Source organism: Mustela nivalis (genome assembly GCF_964662115.1).
Source record: "Mustela nivalis genome assembly, chromosome: 1".
Lineage (NCBI taxonomy): Eukaryota > Metazoa > Chordata > Mammalia > Carnivora > Mustelidae > Mustela > Mustela nivalis.
Genome location: NC_139020.1, coordinates 165,777,551 through 165,800,766, shown reverse-complemented (window position 1 = coordinate 165,800,766; position 23,216 = coordinate 165,777,551). Strand labels below are relative to the sequence as shown.

Here is a 23,216-nt window from a genome sequence, read left to right as displayed (position 1 = left end):
CCTTCCTACTGCCCCGGGGAGCCTCCCATCCCCTCTCACCAGTAGGTGGCTGTGGGTCTCTGGGCTCTCCGTGAGTGGATGAAGAACTTCTGCAGGCGGCTCGCTGTCTGAGGACAGCTGGAAAGGAGTACAAGCCCAGAGGTGTCTCTGGAGAAAGAGGATAAATCACAGAAGTTAAAGTCTTCTGGGCTCACCTACAAAAAAGGGAGACCCCTTGGAAGGAACACAGGCCTGCTTAAGGCCAAGAGGTCACACCAGTACTATAACCCTGACTTCCTCATGTTTAATAATAAGACTACATAATTTAATGAGTTTCTCATTCTCCACTGGTTCCCAGGGAGCTCACAGCCAAATGTTGTAACAATTACCATCCACTGCTGAATGCCTACAATGTGCTGGGCACTGTAGTAGGAATTTTGTATATATTGGCTTGTAAATAATTAAATTCCCCAAAAGCATATTTCATCTCAAGTACCAGCTCTAATTGATGGCAGTTAGAAGAAAGAATATTGTGGATCAACCAGCAATGCCTGCCATGATTATGGGATTGAAGAAGTGACTGCACACAAAGCACTGCTCTACTTTATGATTAAGGGAACTGAGGCTCAGTGAGGTTTCATGCTTTGCCTAAGATCACAGTTTGTGCACACGGATATGAACCCAGATCTGTCCGCTCCCTCCTTTTCCTTGCATCCTTCCTCTGTGATCCCAAACCAGCCTAGGGAACATGTCTCAGCCTATTTCCAAGCAACTGCTCCCTCACCCAAGATGGAGGCCTGTCCTGCTATTCTCCCATCACCGCCCACCACTTACTTCCCAGATGCCTGGACAACCTGGAGCTCCCGATCCTTAAGCCCCAGTGACTGGCTCAGCTCTGGCAGCACCGAGAACAATGTCAGCTCCCCTGGTTTTCCTGGGGCGGGGGGAAGAAGGAAAAGTACAAGCTGCTCTCAGAGGCCTTTGGCTTCATGCCACCATCTCCTTCTTTTCATTATCCAATCCCTCAGAGCCATCAAACCCTATTCCACTACCTCCCCTCCCCCTGACCATACCTGTCACTGGTAGACCTGGTGGCTTATTCAGTGTAACAAGAGGTCCTAGAACATACAGTATGTGAGCATCAGTGACACAAAAGCAGCAACTGGAGTTTATAAAGTACTTTCTCAATTCAACTTCTCTTGTGTCCCCACTACAACTCTCAGACATGAGTTATCAACCACACCCTAAACAGAAGTTCTTTCAGTCCTTGGCATATGCTAAGCTTGTTGCCACTTTAGGCTTTTATACCTGCTGTTTCCTCAGTCCCTGATTTTCACCTGTCTGGCTCTTTCACATCATGTTGGTTCAAATGTCACTACCACAGAGAGGCCTGAATCTCCATCTAATGTCAGCCACACGGTTATAACACCCTGATCAGTAGTAAGTACCTTGTCCATTTATTTCTGGTTAACCCTTTCTCCCACTCAAATATTGGCTCCCTCAGAGTAGGAACCATATTAATCTTGTTCAGCACGGTATAACTGTGTCTGGAACAGTGGAATAGAACCTATGCTCAGTAAATAGCTGAGAAAATTAAATCACTGGCGACTTGGGTCCACAGAAATTATTTTCCTAAAGTCACACAGTAAGGTGATTACAGAGCTTAGATCTGATTTCAAAGCCTACGTTTTGTCCATAAATAATTTATTATGACAATTCTTATTACCAAGTGCCTACCATGCTCAAGGCTCTCTAGTTATTTGCACCCTCACACCCCTATTCCCATGATGCTGAGGCTCGGGCAGATTATGTGGCTGATTCCAGGTCATACCACTAGTGGGAGGCAGAACCCGGATATGACCCCCAAAGATTTTGTTAGGGAGCCCAGTCAGCCCGCAGAAGGCTCTGAGACGCAGGCTGCCCTCCCAGATCTCTGTGCAGCTGCCCCTCCCAGCCCTCACCTCTCTGGTCCACTACGGCTGCCCTCAGCACATCAACCAGCCCTTCCCGGGTGAGATTCTCTAGCTGCAGCACCCCCGCGAATGGCTGGTCCCCCAACGGCCCCGACCGCTTGCTGGATCCTCCTCGGCGCAGCTGATGTCTGGAAAAGGTGGGGTAAGCAACAGGGAGATCACTGTTTCCTGAGGTGTGTCCATTCTTATCTTCACACATCTTAAATCCTGCCACCTCCTACAAATGCCTGAAAATGCCTGGATGAGCCTCCCGAAAATTCATAAACAACGGCGCCCATTTTGCAGGAGGGACGTGAAGCTCATTGAAACCAAATGAGTAGTTCAGGGTCACACAGTAGTAGCGGAATTAGAATCCATGCCCACCTAAATCCAGATCCCACACACACCTTACCCCGGCCCCAACGTCCCGCCCACACAAAGAGGCAGAGGGAGGCCTAATCACCCGGCTTCGGTGCCAAAGCTTGAGGCCTGGGACCCTGGGCGGACCCCCGGGCCCCGCCGGCAGCCACACCAGACTTGGCGCAAAACCCGACAGCTAGCCATCTCCCCAGCGGCGACAGTGCGCATGTGTCCAGAAAGGCCGACACGCTCAGCTACAGTGCGCTGATTGGTCAGATTGCCTGTCAATCGGAATAGCGAGGAGGCGGACTCGGGGCCCTGAAAAGGCGGAGCTTTGCCTTCGCCCAGAAAGAAAATGCTTCACCTCACCTCGGTGCTTTTGGGAAAATTGAGGCACAGAGCCGAGAAGGAATTTACTCGGGATCATAGGACCTCTCCTAAGGCAAAACAGGAACAAAAGGTACTCTGATAACCATTCCAATTCGTAGGAGCCTCTGCCTTCAAAAAACCACTACTGTGCCCAATTTTGTAAGGCAAATTGAGAAGAAATAACAAAAACACCCAAGACAGGTGCATAATCAATCCAAAAGGAGAAGGCCCGAGGGAGAATGACATTCACTACAGCATAATTTATCAAAACAAAACCAAAACAAATCTCAAAACTGGAAACGTATTGTCATCCCGGGTTAGCACTATAGGGGAAATAAATCTAATACATCACCGATTCAACATTTTTAAAATGTTAACTGTATGCCAGACCCTGGCATTTTTTTTTAAAGAATTTATTTATTTATTTGACAGAGAGAGATCACAAGTAGGCAGAGAGACAGGCAGAGAGAGGAGGAAGCAGGCTCCCAGCTGAGCAAGGAGCCCAATGCAGGACTCGATCCCACGACCCTGGGATCATGACCTGAGCCGAAGGCAGTGGCTCAACCCACGGAGCCACCCAGGTGCCCCCAGATCCTGGCATTTTCAAGCTAGAAATATAGATCAACAAGACTGAGGCCCTGCCCACAAGAAGATCACCGAGTGCATACAGGTCACATTGTCACAGCCCATCTTGCTTAAATCCTGTGCATATATATTGAGAGAGTGAATGAAGGGAGAGAAGCTAGTCCTAGCATGCATTGTGATTGGAAGGGCTGTGAAAAACGAATAGAAATTCACAGGGAGCAAAAGGTACTGGGAGGAAGGGAGGCAGAGGCAGGGACCAACAGGAGAAACGAGGTGTTGTGTGAAAAAAATAGCAAGGAACAAAATGGGTTCTATCCTATAATCACAACTATAGAAAAGTTACCGTGCAACCTGCATATTACTTTATTTATTTACTAAGAGCACTGTAACTTTCAATTCACTGTTTGCATTAGGAAAAGACTGAAATTAACCTAAATTCATCAACAAAGGAGTGGCTAAGTCAACTGTAACATATCCATACCATCCAGCCATTAATTATGGAATGTGTATGTCTGTCTGTGCTAATATGACTCAGTCTCTAAATAGATATTAAAGCAAAAAAGGAAAGAAAAGGACAGTGTGACTTGAAGATGCATATGTGTGTGTGTGTGTGATTTACATATATTTATTACATTTCAGGTCTCTGATTTCTTTTTTTTTTTAATCTTTTTAAAAAATATTTTATTTTTATTTTTTTATTTTTTATTTATTTGACAGACAGAGATCACAAGTAGGTAGAGAGGCAGGCAGAGAGAGAGGAGGAAGCAGGCTCCCTGCTGAGCAGAGAGCCCAACACTGGGCTCTATCCCAGGACCCTGTGATCACGACCTGAGCCGAAGGCAGAGGCTTTAACCCACTGAGCCACTCAGGCACCCCAAGATTTTATTTATTTATTTGACAGAGAAAGATCACAAGTAGGCAGAGAGGCAGGCAGAGGGAGAGGGGGAAGCAGAGCAGAGGGCCCGGTGCGAGGCTGGGTCCCAGGACCCTGAGATCATGACCTGAGCCTAAGGCAGCAGCTTAACCCACTGGGTCTCTGCATTTCTTAAAGGACACACAAAAATGAGATGTGTTTGCTTCTGGAGAAAGAATCAGACGTGACAAGATGAATAGTGATTTTCACCCTCTGGAATTGTGTAAGTTGCTTTTTTTAATTTCATTGCTATATTTCATCTACATACACACATGCAAATCTGGTTTAAAAATTGAGGCAAATATGAAAAACTGTATGTTCATCAAATGTTTTCAATAATAAAAAATTTTATATAAAAATAAGTAGAGGGGCGCCTGGGTGGCTCAGTGGGTTAAACCTCTGCCTTTGGCTCAAGTCATGATCTCAGGGTCCTGGGATCGAGCCCCGCATCTGGCTTTCTGCTCAGTGGGGAGCCTGCTTACCCCTCTCTCTCTGCCTGCCTCTCTGCCTGTTTATGATCTCTCTCTATATATATAGAATAAAATCTTTGAAAAAGAAAAAAATAAGTAGAAATAATTTTTTTAAAAAGACTATCTGAGGGACGCCTGGGTGGCTCAGTTGGTTGAGCGGCTGCCTTCGGCTCGGGTCATGATCCCAGCGTCCTGGATCGAGTCCCACATTGAGCTCCTTGCTCAGCAGGGAGCCTGCTTCTCCCTCTGCCTCTGCCTGCCATTCTGTCTGCCTGTGCTCGCTCTCTCCCCCTCTTTCTCTCTGATAAATAAATAAAATCTTAAAAAAAAAAAAAGACTATATGATTCTACTTACATGACATTTTCGAAAAGGCAAACTATATTGGCAGAAAAGAGTCAAAGATTGCTGGAGCTTGTGGTGGGTGGTGATGGGGATTAGAAGGGGCATAAGGGAACTTCTCTGTATGCTGGGAATGGTGGTTAAATAACTTTATAGATTTGCCAAAACTTGGGCGCCTATGTGGCTCAGTTGGTTGGGGGTCTGACTCGTGATTTTGGCTCAGATAATGATCTCGGGATCATGATTCTGGCTTGTGCTCAGTGCAGAGTTTGCTTGAGAGTCTCTCTCCCTCTCCTTCTACTCTTCTCCCCAAGCACCTGCATGCGTGTGTACATGTGCGTGTGTGTGCTCTCTCAATCTCTCTAAATAAATAAATAAAATCCTTTTTAAAAATTGCCAAAAACTAAAAAAAGAAACAAAAGCAAAAAACATTGCCCAAACTTAATTATATATACCTTAAAAGAGAAAATTTTATTGTATGTAAGTTATACCTCAAGGAACTTATTTTTTTTTTAATTTTTTTATTTATTTATTTGACAGACAGAGATTACAAGTAGGCAGAGAGGGAGTCAGAGAGAGGAGGAAGCAGGCTCCCCGCTGAGCAGAGAGCCCGATGCGGGGCTCGATCCCAGGACCCTGGGATCATGACCTGAGCCGAAGGCAGAGGCTTTAACCCACTGAGTCACCCAGGCGCCCCAAGGAACTTATTTTTTTAATTCAGAGATTTAAACAATCAATTTTCGAGTAGATATACACAAATAGAGACAGAACTGGCAAGACTTTTGGCAAGAATGCAAGTGGTTTTTATCCTGTTTTGGGCTCAGACAGTACTGTGCTTTGTCATAAGGCCCCATGGCATTTTAGTACCCCTCTTCTGAAAGGTCTCCTGTGCTTTCGTAAGTACCAGCTTGAGCAAAAGTGGAAAGACTAAGGCCTAGGGGCAGGAACACAGTGTGCCCTAACTGCAAAAGACCTTTCCTCCACTATGGCACTCGGCCCCAAGTGGGGCCATCCCCCCACTTGGACTGGTCTCTGGCTCTCCTGAGGTCCTATGCTCTCTGGAATTTTCCTTTCATATATCCCAGCCTCACTAAAGCCTCCCCTCTCCCGTTCACTGCTGACAGCTGGTCAGTCTCCAAGTTCCTAAAAGAAAAAAAAAAAACAATTTTCCCTGGGCCGAGAGGGCTAGGTGCCAAGAGATCATGGTCAGTCACTCAAGACTCAGTTGTGACACTCTCAATTATAGGAAGAGGGACATTTGGACAAATTCCAGACTTCTGGACCCCCAGCCCAACTCAGTTTATGCGTAACTTCACAAGAGGGGCAGATAGCTTACTTAAAAGAAATTTTTTTGAAGGGACCCCTGGGTGGCTCAGTTGGTTAAATGTCTGCCTTTGGCTCAGGTCATGATCCTGGCGTCCTGGGATCGAGTCCTGTATCAGGCTCCCTGCTCAGCAGAGAAACTGCTCTGTCTGTCTGCCACTCCTCCTTCTCGTACATTCTCTCTCTTTCTAAAATAAATAAATAAAATCTAAAAAATTTTTAAAAAGGATTTTTTCTTTTTTAAATAAAAGGGCTGCTGGCTCAATTGGTAGAGCATGTGACTCTTGATCTTGGGGTTGTGAGTGCGAGCCCCACATTGAGCACTGGGTGTAGCATTTACCTTAAAAAAAAAAAACTTAAATGTAAAAAAGGGGGGGATGGCAGGTAGGCTGCAGCCTCTGCAAGTGTTGACCAGGAATATCTTCTGTGTTGATGTAAACATCATGCCTCCATGGGAAAGGCCTACCCCATGCAGCCAGGATAACACTGAGCCAGGCCTCCGCCTTAAATGTAGGAGCAGGAGAAAGCCCAGAATAGTAAGTATGTTTTTGCTAGCTCTGCAGCTCCTCCCACACATGGCTGCAGGTTTGGATCGGCTGCCAGCAAAAACTGCAGACTCTAGGTTTGGTAAGGCAGGAGTCTGTATTTAAAACCCAAAAAGGCTTTATATTCAGGGGCAGAAATGACATATTTTTGGATCTGAGAGCCACACACTAAAGCACCGTCACCTACAAACTTGGCCTTTCATGCTTATCTTGTTTGAGTTGCTCTAGGTCGAAAAATCCCAGCTCTCACTGATGAGAAACTAATATTCTTTGTGGATAAGTAACAGCTCATTTTGAAATCCTGAAGCTGATAGTGCTGAACATGAAAGATAAGCTTCTGACAAGCTAGGGAGAGCTTTGCATTGACGGAGGGTTGTGTTACGCCCTGATGAGTCCTTTCCCAACTAAACACTTAAAATGTTGTAATAAAATGCAACACTGAGAAATTAGAAGAGTGCCTTAGTCCCACCCTGCCATTCAAAGCCCTTCTGGTAGACAGATTTATTTTGGAAATTTTCCTTTATCATATCAATTACCTGGTCTGCTCAAGTCTCTGATTAAGCAGACATTAGTTCCAGAATCAAATGTTTTTTTTTTGGTAGAAGAATTCCCATTTCCTGTAACCCCACATTTTGAAAAACGGTTTGACAATAGATCCCTCTCCTCCCTCAGACCTTTCCAACCTTCCAGATAGAGCCCCACCCTCAGCCCCAAAGAACACAAGCAAAGATGTATCAGCATAAATAATATAATGTGAGCTCTCTAATATCATACACTAGCAGACTTGGTGGTTCACTCAGGAGTATTAGGGCTGGGAGGCCAGGAGGTGGGGAGCGTGTGAAGACAGTAAGTGAGGGGCAGACTTTGTGCCTAGCCTCCTGGTGACCTTTCTTGGTCAGCTAAGCCACCCTGGACAGGAAGGAGCTGGGCCAGGGTAAGAACCCTCAGGTTTCCAGCCTTTCCCCCGGGCAGGCTGCTTCCTTCATGGTCCTGCGTGGGTGAGGAGGATGTGTCTAGCTGCCAGCCTGTGGTGGCTACTAGCTGAGCATGGGGACCACAGTCTGGTCTTTGGGGAGTGCCTCCAGGGACTGGAGGTGTCACTGCAGTGTCTTTAGACAGGCTGGGATGAGAGATTGGGCCTTGCCCTCAGGGGGTTGCCCTCCCTCTGTGGCATCCAGGAGCTGCTGCATATAACAGGAGGTGCCGAGCAGCACATGGCCTGTGGTCTGCATGCTGAGGAGGGCCCAACGAAGAACTTCCCTGGATGGAAGAAAAAGGCACTGGAGTCAAACCACAAAGAAAACCTCTCTCTGCGTCCTCTAAATGTCTCCCCCTCCATGCTACCTCCATAGTTTCATAAACCGTAGCACAGTGTGTCAACAGGAGTGGACGCTATCTATCCTCCCTCAGCAAATGGGAGATGGTCTACAGGCATTGCCTGGCATCATACTTTCATTGAGATGTCCAAAACCTCGCTATTTTCTCAGGCAAAGTTCAAGCTCATTTAATAAGACCTTTACTTTTTGTAATACTACTTTGGGCCAGCCACATGAATCTCCATACCGTGGTGCTGTCCTTCATGACCTTTGTTCTAGATTTCCAAGTCATGTGTGGTCTAGCTAATTTTCAGGGTACTGGACATGAAGGTCCCCTATGCCTAGTGTTGTGATGTACTGAGAACAGGACTCGAGTCAGGCCAGCATTCTAATCCAGTCTTCTCAGCTATGTGAAGCATGGCCAACCACTAGAGTTCTGAGCTTCTGCTTTTCCATCCATCAAATAGGATCATACCATTTCGATGCCTCACAGGGTTATGAGGTTGAAACAATATGAGATCACTTCATTGGGAGCCTAACAAGTAGATGAGAAGGGCAAAACAAGAGTAACTGGTAGAATGTTTGACCACTTTAACCATGTTCTTATCCAGATCTGTTTAAAAGAGATTACTAGTCCTGGGTGGGGATTTTAGGGAGTGGGGGGAAAAGGAAAATAAAGACTTTCTGGCTGGTATTAAAACTCTCAAACTAGGAGCACCTGGGTGGCTCAGTGGGTTAAAGCCTCTGCTTTCGGCTCAGGTCATAATCCCAGGGTCCTGGGACTGAGCCCTGCATCAGGCTCTCTGCTTAGCAGGAAGCCTGCTTCCTCCTCTCTCTCTCTCTCTCTCTCTCTCTCTGCCTGCCTCTCTGCCTACTTGTGATCTCTGTCAAATAAATAAATAAAATATTTTTTAAAAAAACTTTCAAAGTATTAACCTTTATTCGATAAATGAACTTATGGTTGAGGTATGGGGAGGCAGAAAGATAATTAGAACTATAAACATCTACACATGAAAATTCTCTAAATATTTATTTTTTTAAAGATTTATTTCTTTATTTTAAGGAGAAAGAGGAAGGGGGAGAATGAGAGAGAATAAATGGGGGAGAGGACAGAAGGAGGAGAAAATCTCCAGCAGACTCCCTGCCCCATCACAGATCTTCCCCAACCCCCCGAGCCAATAAGGGGCTTGATCTCACGACCGTGAGATCATGACCTGAGCTGAAACCAAGAGTTGGATGCTCAACCAACTGAGCCACCCAGGCTCCCCATTTTTAAAATTTTCAATGCTGTACCTCAAATTACAGAACAGAAGCTTAAAACCAGCTGTCCAGCCATAAATAGGAATGAAGTTCTGACAACTTGTTACAACATGGATGAACCTTGGTAACATTATGCTCAGTGATATAAACCAGTCACAAAAGAAGAAACACTGTGTAAGATATCTAGAGTAGGCAAATTAACAGAGAAAGAAAGTAACACACAGGTTACCAGGGACTGGAAGAAGAGGGAGTGGAAAGTTAGTGTTTAATGGGGACAGAGTTTCAGTTTAAGATGATGAAAAGGTTCTGGAAATTGATAGTGGTAACTCTTATACAACATTGTGAATGTACTTAATGCCACTGAACTGTACACTTCAAAATGGTTAAAGTGGTAAATTTTATGTATGTTTTACTACAACAGTAATAATAAAACTAGCTGACACCACTAAGTCACCACACCCAATCCAGCTTACTGTTTTCTTGATACCAACATATCTACTGTGTTTAGGTCTGAGAGTCATACTTCCCCTAAATGCGCTGAGTTTAAAAGCTGCAGCTTCTTGCTCTAGATTTTTAAATTTGCAAACTACCAGCAGCAAGCCCAGATCAACATGGGGCATGATATAGTATAGGAGGAATATGGAACTTTTAGCCACAGAACTAGGTGCAAGTCTGACATTGGGAGTCATCTCTGGCAAACAGAATCACACACCTCAGGTCCCTCATCTCCAGACTGGCTATGCACAGAAGAAGCTCAGAAAGCCAAGAAGGGGGTGCCTGGGTGGCTAAGTCCGTTAAACATCTGCCTTCAGCTCAGATCATGATCCCAGGATCCTGGGATCCGTACCGCATGGGGCTCCTTGCTTAGTGGAGAGCCTGCTTCTCCCTCTGCCTGCTCTGCCTGTGGCTCCTCCTGCTTGTGCTCTCTCTCACATAAACAAATAAAAAAAAATTTTTTTTAAGATTTTATTTATTTGACAGAGAGAGATCACAAGTGGACAGAGAGGCAAGCAGAGAGAGAGAGAGGAGGAAGCAGAGAGAGATCAAGGAGGACTCGATCCCAGGACCCTGAGATCATGACCTGAGCTGAAGGCAGAGGCTTAACCCACTGAGCCACCCAGGTGCCCCCAACAAATAAAATCTTAAACACACACACACACACTGATTTAAAAAAAAAAAAAAAAAAGGTTTGGTCTACTCAAGCTATGTTCTGGCAGAACTCTGGGGACCCTGAGCAGGACTTCTCAGAAGGCCTCTGAGAACAAGGATCAGATGCATCTTCATTCATTCTGCAGTGATCTGAATTACTGCTATGTGTCAGCATTCACCAAGGTACTGGAGGAAATAAAAAGTCTTGCCATCATGGAACTTGTTCTGACATCTTATCTCTGGATCTTTAGCTTACATCATAGGGCCAGGCACCCAGTGGGTGCCCAGTAGACACTAAGTGAAGCAATTGGAGAGGAGTAGAACATGTGTTAGAAGAAACTGGCGAGAGGCCATGCTCTGCTACTCCCTAGATTTGTGGCTTTGGAAGAGGTGGATGTCTCTGCCTCAGTGGCTGCCTCCACCTGATAGGGTTAAGAATTCACTTGAATGCCAGTGGAACAGCTGATATTGGGAGACATCACCATAATGGTACTTGTCTTACGACTTAACATGTTCTCATGCTTCCTGTGTTACTTGATTAAACTTTCAAAAATAAAGTAAAATGTTGAAAAGAAGTTCATTAGATAATACAAGTGACTATTGTCCATAGACGTGCAAATTATTTCCATCTGTGGAAGGACATTCATTTTGTCCCTCCCACCCACAGGGAGAAATCCAATTTTGTATCTATGAAGTTATCTCATTCTTTTTTCTTTCTTTTTTTTTTAAATATGTATTTTTTTTTTAAGATTTTATCTATTTGACAGACAGAGTTCACAAGTAGGCAGAGAGGCAGGCAGAGAGAGAGGAGGAAGCAGGCTCCCCGCTGATCAGAGAGCCCGATGTGGGGCTCGATCCCAGGACCCTGGGATCATGACCTGAGCTGAAGGCAGAGATTATAACCCATTGAGCCACCCAGGCGCCCTCATTCTTTTTTCTTTTAAGATTTATTTATTTATGAGGGAGAGGGGAGGGACAGAAGCAGATGGAGAGAGAAAATCCCAAGCAGACTCCCCAGGTAGAGGGCAGAGCCCAACATGGGGCTTGATCCCATCACCCTGAGATCATGACCTGAGCTGAAACCAAGAGTTGGCAACTCAACTGACTGAGCTACCCAGGCGCTCAGTTATTTCAGCATTCTTTTTTTTTTTTTTTTTTGACAGAAATCACAAGGAGGCAGAGAGGCAGGCAGAGAGGGGTGGGGGAAGCAGGCTCCCCGCTGAGCAGGGAGCCTGATGCAGGGCTTGATCCCAGGACCCTGGGATCATGACCTGAGCTGAAGGCAGAGGATTCAACCCACTGAGCCACCCAGGCGCCCCTATCTCAGCATTCTTGATGCACCTGTATGTATTGGTGTTTTTTTTTAATTCTCTGAACTGATTGTAACTTCTTGCTGGTTCTCTCCTTAATTAATGAGTTCAGTAAAATCTTTGACACATGTTCACTTTTTAAAAATTGATTAGAAAACTACTTACTGTTTTAGGTGGAAAAAAAGTAGTTGTTATAGTGGAAGGTAATTAGAAAAATAATATATCCCAGTTCCACCTGGAGGAGTATGTGTATCCCTTTGGCATACTCTAAAGCACTAATTCAACCATAACATTCTAGACAAATGCTAATTCTCATGCCTTGTCAACACTAGTCCTGGGCTCATGTGAGCAGAGCGGAGTTCCCTCATTGCTGAATACCCACCCTATCCCCAGCAAATCCCAATTCACTCACTTCATGATGTGCTTGGCCCGGTAGCAGTGCAGGTTATAGGAAAGGGAGTATGTGCCATACAGCGTGGCCTTCACATTCAGGCAACCAATGAAGTCCTGTGGGTTCATCTTATACAGGTCAAAGGTTACGCGAGCCACATCAATCTTCTTGGCAGGCTTACAGGAGAGGGAAAGTTGGTGCCTAGTACCCTGTATCAAGACAAGACTGTGGTTGGCACCCTCCCAAGGACTTCTTCCAGATTCCCCAATGTTCTCCCCCCTACACACATGGAAACTCACCGGTCTGGATGGGGGCTGCCATTTCTGCCCCTTCTGGAGAACCATGAACACTGTATCATCTGCCAGGGCTTGGAAATACTCTTCTGTCTCTACAGTTGTACCATCTTCCTCCAGCACCAGAAGGAAGGGCTTGTCTGCCAGCATCAGGGTGTCCCGGACCTGGAAAATAAAGTCAGTGAAGCTTCTGCCATCCCCATGCAGCCACAGAGCATGAGGAAGACCCATATTGCATCATCTCAGCTGCCAGGGAAAGAACAAGTGATAACGATCTATGGGAAATGGGACTGGAACCCAGGCTCTTGCTATGGGATCACCACCCAAAGATTTTATATTATGGTCTTTCTTGGTACCTGGATTCATGGTTATGTTCTAGAACAATGCTGTTCGGTTAAAATATAGTGGGAGTCACATACGTACCTTTTTATTAAGATACAATTCACATGCCATAAAGTTCATCCTTTTAAAATATATAATTCAGTGTTTTTTAGTACATTCACAAAGTTGTACAACCATCACAACTATCCAATTTCAGAACATTTTCATCATCCCAAAAGAAACCCATTATCCATTAGCCCTCATTTCCCATGCCCCAACCCATGGCAACCTTTACTGTTTGTCTCTTTTTGGATTTGCCCATTCTGGACATTTCATATAAATGGAATAATATGTGGGTTTTTAAGACTGACTTCTTTCCCTCAGTATGTTTTCATTGTTCGTCTATGCTGTAATATGACTCATTTCTTTTTATGGCTGAATAATATTCACATTTTTAAAAAGATTTCATTTATTTATTTGAAAGAGAGTGAAAGAGCACAAGCAGGAGGAGTGGCAGGCAGAAGGAGAAGCAGACTCCCCACTGAGCTGGGACCCCCCCCCCCCCGCCAACGTGGGGCTTGATCCCAGGACCTTGGGATCATGACCTGAGCAGAAGGAATACACTTAAAAAAAAAAAAAAGATTTTATTTATTTATTTGACAGACAGAGATCACAAGTAGGCAGAGAGGCAGGTAAAGAGGGGTGAGGGTGGATAGCAGGCTCCCTGATGAGCAGAGAGCCCGATGTGGGGTTCAATCCCAGGACCCTAAGATCATGACCTGAGCTGAAGGCAGAGGCTTAACCCACTGAGCCACCCAGGTGCCCCAGAAGGAAGACACTGAACTGACTGAGCCACCCAGGTGCTTCAATATATCACTTTTTATTTTTTTTTAAGATTTTATTTATTTGTCAGAGATCGCAAGTAGGCAAAGAAGCAGGCAGAGAGAGGAGGAAGCAGGCTCCCTGATGAGCAGAGAGCCCGATGTGGGGTTCAATCCCAGGACCCTGAGATCATGACCCGAGCCTAAGGCAGAGGCTTTAACCCACTGAGCCACCCAGGTGCCCCTGTTAAAGTTATTCTTAAACATTCTATTCTTATTGATGCCATTATGAATAAACTCATTTTTTTTTAAGATAGGCTCCTCATCCAGCATGGAGTTTGACATAGGACCTGAATTCACGACCCTGAGATCAAGACCTGAGCCGAGATCAAGAGTTGGATGCTTAACCAATTGAGCCACTCAGGTGCCCCCTCATTTTTTCCCCCTCATTTTCTTAATTTTATTTTCAGATTATTTGTTGTCAGTGTATAGAAATACAATTGATTTTTATATATTGATCTTATATCTTGCAACCCTATATCATGCAAACTCGCTGAACCCATTTATTAGCTGTGTGTGTGTGTTCTGTAGGGTTTTATATCTGCAAATAGATATAGTTTTAACCCTTCCCTTCCAATCAGGGTGCCTTTTATTTTATTTTCTTGTTGATTAGCCTGGATAGAACCTCCAGCACCATGTTGTGTAGAAATGGCAAGAATAGATACCCTTATCTCAATCTTGATCTTAAGGGGAAAGTTTTCAGAATTTCCCATTAAGCATGTTGTTGTTAGCTGTGAGTTTTTCATAGATGCTCTATATCACATATCTGTAATTTTAAATTTTCTAATAGTTGCGTGATACTTGTAATATATTTAATTCCATCTAAAATATGATTTCAACATAAAATTGGGATAAAATTTAGGATTTTACATTTTTTCATATTAAGTCTTCAAAATCTTGTGTGTTACTTATACTTAAGCTCATCTCAGTTTCAACTAGCCTCATTTCAAGAGTTCAGTAACCACATGGATCTAGTAACTACTGCATTGGATAGTGTAGCTCGAGAGTTAAAGAGACCTGCATCTGAATTCTAGCTCCCTTACATTATTCTGAATGGTAGGAAAGTTATCTCATTTATCTGAACTCATTTCATCATCCAAATAGTTGAGGCAAGTATAGTCTTAGAGTCCTCACAATGGTTAAATGCAAAAGTGTATGACAAGACAGCCTGGGTTTAAATCCCAGTATATTTCAATTATATAGGAGAATATTCTTGTTTGTAGAAAAGATACACTGAAGTATCCAAGAATAAGAAGCATCAGGTTGGCAACCTCCTCTCAAGTGATTTAGGAAGCCTAGTATTATTCTTGAAACTTCTGTTAGAGATTCCTTCAAAATTACTTTAAAAAAAAAAATCCTCCAAAGGCTTACTGTGGTCTTTTAAAATGAAACCCCTCTGTTCTTTGCCATGGCCAATAGAGACTAATAATCTAGTCACTGCCAACTGTATCACTTTGCTCTTTTTCCCTCATTCTCTTTGCTCCTTTCTTCACATTGCCAAACTTGGAAAAGCAGTCTACATAGGTTGATGTCCCCCTCCACTTGATCAGTAAGATTCATTTTTAACCTTTGTTCCATGCTGAAAAGATGACTTCTCACTATTGTACCTCCCTGCATCCTTTGGAGTTAGGACTCTAACTTGGGGTCCCCAAACTCAGTGGATAAGAATGTCCTGAAGAACCTTCTAAAAATGACAACCCGGGGCACCTGGGTGGCTCAGTGGGTTAAAGCCTCTGCCTTCAGCTCAGGTCATGGTCTCAGGGTCCTGGGATCGAGGCCCGCATCAGGTTCTCTCTGCTCAGCAGGGAACCTGCTTCCCCCTCTCTCTCTCTGCCTGCCTCTCTACTTGTGATCTCTTTCTGTCAAATAAATAAATAAAATCTTAAAAAAAAAATAAAAATGACGACCCCTGAGCCTCACTCATATCCCAGGGACTGCAGTCTGGGAAGTCATGTGCAACAAATCCATTTTGGTACAGGAGGTGAAAAACATTAGCAAGTCTAGACTCAAGTGTAAAAGAGACCTTTTGATTCAGGTGATAAGAAATGGTGTGTCCCAGCCACAAGCCTCATAAGAGAGGGGAAATGGGCTCCCATGAAGAACAGACCTAATTCACAGAAACAAGGGAAGGACTCTAGAATAGAGGCTTAGGTCAGCTATGATTTCTCTATGTTAAACTGTAGACTGTAGTAATCAGAAGCCTAATCCAAATGTATGATCTGTGCCAAGCAACTGGGCTTGGATAGCAGCAGGGGGCCCATCACCTTCAGCTGATAAGCTAATGGGGCAGTGAAGCACAAGATTAATATGGAGCCAAATTAGATGAGGCTGTAGGAGAGGCAGTGGGAAAGAAGAAGAAATGGGAAAGGGTTTCATTCTTGCCTGCTGTTAACTGCTATCCACAAGAGCCATGTGTCTTTTTTTTCCTGCTCTGGATGCTTACCTGATCGACAGTCTTCCACAGTGATTAACGTCTTCCACAGTGATTAACAAAGCCTTCCTTGGAAAGCCAGCGTAGGAGATGGATTGAAGACTTGCCCTGGCTAAAGGGAGGAGATGAGGAAGAGACTCTCTAAAATCTTGCCTATTTCCCCAACTTCCAGGTGTGTGTACAATGGAAAAGGGAATCTAAGGGTCCTTCTAACAAGAAAAATAGACTCTGAAAATACCACTGGCCTATTGTTAGTATAGGATGGCAATATTCTGCCTTTCCCCCGGTCATTAATCCAGTGGACAGCACTCCAGGCAGGCCCTACCAACTCATTAGAGCTGGCATCAGGAAGGAATTATTTCACCATCTAACTCATGAAGTCCATCCTGGCTGAACTCCCAGCTCATGACCTGGAGGACAGAGGCAGCTGGCATGGTCAGCTCTCAGCCATAGTCCCAGTGGTTGGGCTGTGCTGAGGGCAGTCCTGTCCCTCACCTTGTGCAGGAGGTCCTTGAGACTGTGCGCCATGATCCCCTTCCGTATGCTCCGGTCAGCAGTGCTTACTCTACAGGGCCGGGCCTTGGGGGCCTCCTGGCTGGACTCAGACAAGAGCTGCTGGGTCACCACCGAGGTGCTCATGGCCACATGCCTGGGGACAATTTAGAGCATCAGAATGAGTTGTCTGCTGCCTCCCAGCCCTTACCCCATTGCAAGACACTCGCTTCCCTTCCCCTGTAGTTTGATCTCATATTTTTTCTCCTCCACTACCACCAGCCCTGCTCTAAGTCTTACTAGTGTTGCTCAAAGGCCTTGTTAGATCAGTACATCTCAAACATTAACGAACATGTATTTCCTCTGGGGATCTCAATCTGATTCAGAGTCTGGGATTCCAAATGTCTAGTAAATTTCCAAGTGGCATTGGTGCTTTTCATTGGCGCTGACCATAATGAGTAGCAAGGTGATAGGGGACCCATCCCATATCCCCCCACTTCCACTTTCCTCTCTTGGCCTCTCTCTTCCCATCTGTAAAGTGAAATGAAGTGGTGAAGGGGCCTGGGTTTTTGAGTCAGACCCAAGCCTGAATCCTGGCTCCACTACCTATTGGCCAGGTGACTGAGAGCACCCAGTCTGTGCCTCAGTGCCCCCATCTATTAATTTGGTATCTTAATCCCCACTTCTAAAAGTTGTGATCAGGTTTAAATGAGATCCAGAATGGGGGCGCCTGGTGGCTCAGTTGGTTAAACTCTTGATTTCAGCTCTGCTCATGATCTCAGGGTCCTAAGACTGAGCCTTGCTTTGGGCTCTGCATTGAGTATGGAGCCTGCTTAAGATTCTCTCTCCCTCTTGCACCCCCCACCCCTACTCAAGAGCTCCACTCTCTCTCTCTAATTAAGAAAACAGAAGTGCAAAACCTTGGGCCCCACTCCAGATCTACTAAATCAGCATCTGCATTTAACAAAATGCCCAGGGAACTTATAAGCTCTTTGAAGTTTGAAAAGTTCTGCCGTACCGCTCCCAAGTGGATCCCCTTTGCTTCCACCCTTGGCTCTCCTCACCTGGACAAGGACTTGGGGTAGAGAAGGCTGAGGGACTTCATGGCATATTCCATCCTTGTTATCTGGATAGTTTTGGACCTGGGAACGAAGCAGAAAGTTAGTTAGAGTAAGAATACAAGGCTCCCTCTCACTCATCATTTGACACAGTGCAACCCCACCCTCATCCAGCTAACCTCCACTCTGGTCTCTCCTCGAAACTCCCACACACACTTTTCTAGCCCTTCTCCTGTCCCATCCTACACATGCCAACTGGGACCAAGCTGGAAACCCCCTCAGGGCCCAAGCTTAACCCCACTCAGCAGCTGCCCCTCCCTCCCCAGGACTACTCACTCCATGTTTCTCTGACTCTGGCTCTGATCACACTGATCAGGGATCCCCAGCTGGGGCTGAAGAGGCCCTGCCTAGTTGGGTCCTGTCCCTGGGGGCAGAGTCCATTTCATGCTGGCAGGAGGTGAGTCACACCACCCCCCTCTTCTGGAGACTCTTTCTTCACCTATAGCCCAGACACCTCCCAGGCCAGTCTCACACAGGCCAGGCAGCCCAGTCCACAAAGGCTCTCTCCTGCACCCTTGAACAATCCAGACCCCTTCTGAGGCTTCCCACTGGCCAAAAGGACTTTCTGTGGTGAAGGATGTTGGAGATGTTCTATATCCTTTCTCCCCAGTACCACAACTGCTAGCTTCATGTGGCTACCAAGCACTTGAAATGTGGCTAGTACAACGGAGGAGTTGGATTTTTAATTTTGTTTAATGTTAACTAATTTGAATTGAAATAGCCACTTTGGCTTATGGCTACTAGTAACCATCCTGAGCCCAAAGATCTAGCTGATAGCCCTGGGCTCACCTGCCACTTTCTCTTCTTAAACCTCTCTGCCTTGGGTCTTACATGCTCCAAGCCTTTGCGTTGACAGGTCCCACCACCTGCAGTGTCCCCTACCAGCCCAGGGCTAACCATATACAGCTTTGAAGCCCCAACTTCATTATTTTTCACTCTTTGGAAAGCCTTTTTGTTTATTTTATTTTTTTATTTACTGATGAGAAAAGTTTTATGTGGACAACACAGACTGGACAAGAACATTATAAATGGGGGAAACAGAGGCTCTGGAAAGCCTTTTTATTTATTTATTTATTTATTTACTTTTTAAAGATTATTTATTTATTTATTTGACAGAGAGAAATCACAAGTAGATGGAGAGGCAGGCAGAGAGAGAGGGAAGCAGGCTCCCTGCTGAGCAGAGAGCCCGATGCGGGACTCGATCCCAGGACCCTGAGATCACGACCTGAGCCGAAGGCAGCGGCTTAACCCACTGAGCCACCCAAGTGCCCCTGGAAAGCCTTTCTAGATGGCTCACACAGTTCCCCCTTTATCTTGCCCTTCCTACATCCAAGCCAAGTGTGCCTCAGTGTCTGTGTCTGCCTTAGCCCCACCAATCCTTGGGTTCCTCGCCCTCGGATGTTCTCTCTATTTCCGGTGCAGAGGCACAAGTCTGGGGGCCCAAGGGGTGGTCATGGATCAGGAACCCCCTCCCCAGTTGGGTATCTCTTTCCTTTTAACAATTAGGGGGACTTCCTAGGCTAGCCTGTGAACTCCCCCACTTAGGACTACCCAAGTCCACCTGTCCCAGCCTTACTCCTCACTCCCCATGCTGAGCCCACCTCACCTGTTCTCCAGGAGCCCTTCCCCCCACAAAATCCCCAAAGAAAACACTTACCTCCCCCTTACAGCCTCTAGTAAGATAACTCCGGTAAGATAACTAACTGCTCAGCACAGCACAGCACAGCCCTCCCTCCATTTTATTTCCAGCTCCCAGGGATGCCCCTCCCCTGGCCTTCAGCCCCAGCTGGGGAAAAGAGCATGGGGAGTGAGTGTGTAGCTTTCACCCTTGGGACTTCAGGCCAGCCAAACTTTCAGAAAAGGCCCAAAAGGAGGGGAAGAGGCAAGTTTCAAAAACTTTGGGTCAGGGTATGGCTCAGGACGTGATATCAGGCACAGAGGGCACAGAAAATAGGCACATGTAGGTTGTGGTCCCAGCCCCACTCACGTTCACTGAGTGTAGACAAGCTGTCTCACTTCTGTGAGCCCCAGTTTCTCTCACCTGTATAACAGCAATAATAATTCCTGTGTTAGGGAATTGAGGTGAGGATTTGTGATAATGAAAATAAAGGACTTTGCAACAAAGACAGCTCATAGATGGAAGTGAATATGGGTGTTATAATATAATTAATAATAGTAGAGACTAAGACTAGCTGACATGTGTAGTGGTTAACAGTGTAAGGTCTTACCCTTGACCCAGCAATCCTACTCCTGTATATATTATCCAAGAGAAATGAAAACACATGTCCATGGTTTTCATAGTGTTGTTCACAATAGGTAAAAGACAGAAATGAATGTTCATCAATTGATGAATGGATTCTTTAAATGTGACATATCCATAAATGGAATATTATTTGTCAATTAAAAAGGATTACATGCTACTACATGGATAAACTTTGAAAACATGCAAAGTGAAAGAAGCCAGTCACAAAAGATCACATACATATTTGTATGAAATGTCCAGAACAGGCAAAACTATAAAAATAAAAAATAAATTAGTGATTGCTTATAGCTAGGGAGGGAGAAGACATGGGGAATGATTCTAATGGGGACTGATGGGGTTTCTTTTAGGAGAGACAAAAATGTTCTAATCAATTATTCTAATCACAGTCCATTTTGACAATGGTTGAACAACACTTAAAATATGCTAAAAGACATTGACTGTTATTTGTTTATTTCTACTTTTACAAGTGATTCATAAAGCTGTTTAAAAAAAAGAGAGTTCAAGGTCATCTTGTTTCAGCTCAAGGTGTTTCACACTGTGTATTATCACCTGGAAAGCTTGTTAAAATTCAGATTGCTGGGCCCCATTCCAGAGTTTCTGACTCAGTCTGACTGGGGTGGATTCTAAGGAACCATTTCTAAGAGCTTCCTAGGCGATCCTGAAGATGTGACTGCTCAGGAACCCCACTCGAGAGCTAGAGGTCTAGCATTGGCTGTGTGATGTAACTCTTCTAAGCCTCAGTTGGATCTGACAAATAGAGATTAAAAATAGCTCCTGGGCGCCTGGGTGGCTCAGTGGGTTGAGCCGCTGCCTTCAGCTCAGGTCATGATCTCAGGGTCCTAGGATCGAGTACTGCATCGGGCTCTCTGCTCAGCAGGGAGCCTGCTTCCCTTCCTCTCTCTCTGCCTGCCTCTCTGCCTACTTGTGATCTCTGTCAAATAAATAAATAAAATCTTTAAAAACAAAAAAGCTCCTACCCCATTGGGTTGTCATGAAGGTTGAATGAGATAATCATGAAATGCCTGCTGCAGAATTTAGTGCATCCTTGGGGCTCAGTAAATCACTATTGCTATTATTATTATTTTAAAGATTAATTAATTTATTTATTTGAGAGAGTATGAGGACTCATGTGCACAAGCGAGTAAGCAAGGGGAAAGGCAAAGGGAGAGGGAGAGAAGCAGACTCCCCGCTGAGTGCGGAGCCTGATCCCAGGAACCGGAGATCACGACCTGAAGCAGAATCAAGAGTCAGACACCCAACCAAGCCACCCAGGTGCCCCTATTATTAATATCTAAATCCCTCCCTGGCAGAGCTCCCAGACAGCCATCATTTATTTACTCATTCATTCATTCATTCATTCATTCATTCAACAAATATTTATTAGGCACTTACTATGTGCCAGCCCTCAGAGGGGCTGAGAATACAGCAGGAAAGAAGACAGCCTTGTCCCACACTTCAAGGAGCTGACATTCCTAGGGCAGAGGGGAACTCAGGTCTTGTTCAAATATGCAAATAAACAAAAGGATTTCAGATAATGACATTTGAGGGGGGGTAAAAACCAAAGTGGTATGATAACAAATGGCTGAAGAGCTATACTGGCGTGTAGGTTTGGGCAAGGCCTCAAAGGCGGTGAGCTTCGAGCTAAATCCTACTGCTGAGAAACCAATCTTTTGAAGTCCTGGGGGAACATTCAAGGCAAAGGAAATATCAGTGCAAAGGATCTGGGATAGGAATGAGCAGGGTGAGGAGACAGGAACACAAGTCATTAAACTTGAAGGCAGTCCAAGAGCCAGAAGAGAAGTACAAACAAGTACTTTAGAGAAGAAGTTCTGGGGAACAGGTTGGACCCCTCCCTTGGACATTCATGCCTTAAACATTTATTGAACATCTAACACGTGATTGTGCATCAGTGGATGACTCAGAGGCAATCTGTCCCTGGTGACGAACTTCCAGGGCACCATGGGAAGCAGACACAGATTAAAAAAAGAAGAAGAAGAAGAAAAAAAAGTAACTGCAAGCTAAAACCAAAGATCATCTGCCTTGGGGTGGAGGATGGCTCCATGAGCCTGAGGATTCTTCACAGTCCTTAGGAGAGGACGATGTTGAACCGCTGGGATTTCCTTATTCAACAAGCATTTTCTTGAGCATTTATGCTATGCCAGGCACTATGGACTGCTAGGGACATAGATGCCTTAGTTCTTGCCCCAGTCTGGGGACCTTACATTCTAGTGGGAGAAGCAGATGTCTGAGCATGGTTCTCAAACTCTGAAGTGCCTAGAAATCATTTGAGATAATTTGGAGTGGAGAAGGACTCTACCTGTGTGACTCAAAATTGAGAAACCATAAAAGAAAAGATTATGTATTCAGCTATATTTTTAAAGTATTCTGGGGGCACTTGGGTGGCTCAGTTGGTTAACCATCTCATTCTTGATCTATGCTCAGGTCTTGATCTCAGGGTTGTGAGTTCAAGCCCCGCATTGGGCTCCACACTGGGCATGGAGCCTAGTTTAAAAAAAAAAAAAAGTGTTCTGCATGTTCAGCTTGTCATACCTGAACAGAGTCAAATGACATACAGAAAGAAAGCTATATTGGAGCTACAGTAGGCAAGATGCTTACCTCCTCTTTCTCTTTCCCCAACTCTCTCCTTCTCTCCCTCTCTCTCTCTGCCTCTGTCTCTCTCTCCCTCTTTCTCATTCTGTTCTCTCTCCTCTCTGTATAAACTGAGACCAACAAAATGGTAGAAAATTGGGCAAAGAATATGAACATAGTTCAGGTAAATGAAATACAAATGTGCCTTAAGTATGTAAAAAGACATTTAATCCCACTTATAGAAATTAATAAAAGAAATAGAAATAAAACACAAAACTATGCAGAGATGTGATTCTTCACCCATCAGACTAGCAAATGTTGTTGGCAAAGCTGTGGAAAGCAAAGAGTCAGACACACTCACACATTGTTGGTGAGAATGTAATTGATCTAACCTCTGTGGAAGGCAATGTGTCCAGATCGATCAAAATTACAGACACTGTATATTCTTTGACTCAGCAATACCACTTCTGGGATTCCAGAATATAGATCTACTTGTCCACGAATGAAATGAAGCTATGTTTGTAATAGCAAAATATTGGAAATGATCCAAATGTACTACAAGAGAG

The 23,216-nt window shown here is 44.9% G+C and overlaps 1 protein-coding gene and 1 long non-coding RNA gene across 6 annotated transcripts in view; one reads left to right on the top strand and one right to left on the bottom strand.

The window, feature by feature from the left end:
- LOC309840664 (lipid transferase CIDEC-like) overlaps nt 1-19,561 on the bottom strand; it is a 32,013-nt gene extending 12,452 nt beyond the window's left edge. For 2 of the 5 annotated variants that reach the window (XM_082682932.1, XM_082682930.1), the window contains exons 1-9: nt 18,075-18,095; nt 17,745-17,822; nt 16,684-16,837; nt 12,562-12,720; nt 12,284-12,471; nt 1,941-2,080; nt 1,053-1,097; nt 814-913; nt 40-147 (exon numbers count right to left, since the gene is read on the bottom strand). In XM_082682932.1, coding sequence (XP_082539058.1) covers nt 40-147; nt 814-913; nt 1,053-1,097; nt 1,941-2,080; nt 12,284-12,471; nt 12,562-12,720; nt 16,684-16,837; nt 17,745-17,822; nt 18,075-18,079 — 977 coding nt within the window. In that variant the 5' untranslated portion in view covers nt 18,080-18,095. Of the gene's footprint in view, nt 1-39; nt 148-813; nt 914-1,052; nt 1,098-1,940; nt 2,081-2,394; nt 2,535-6,330; nt 8,097-12,283; nt 12,472-12,561; nt 12,721-16,683; nt 16,838-17,744; nt 17,823-18,074; nt 18,096-19,455 lie in introns of those variants that run through there. The other 3 variants (XM_082682931.1, XM_082682934.1, XM_082682933.1) reach the window with 3 other exon arrangements.
- Nucleotides 2,536-15,421, top strand: LOC309840707. The gene is made up of 3 exons (XR_014298750.1): nt 2,536-2,751; nt 4,297-4,381; nt 14,015-15,421. It is a non-coding gene; the product is annotated as an uncharacterized lncRNA (long non-coding RNA).
- Nucleotides 19,562-23,216: the final 3,655 nt, after the last annotated feature.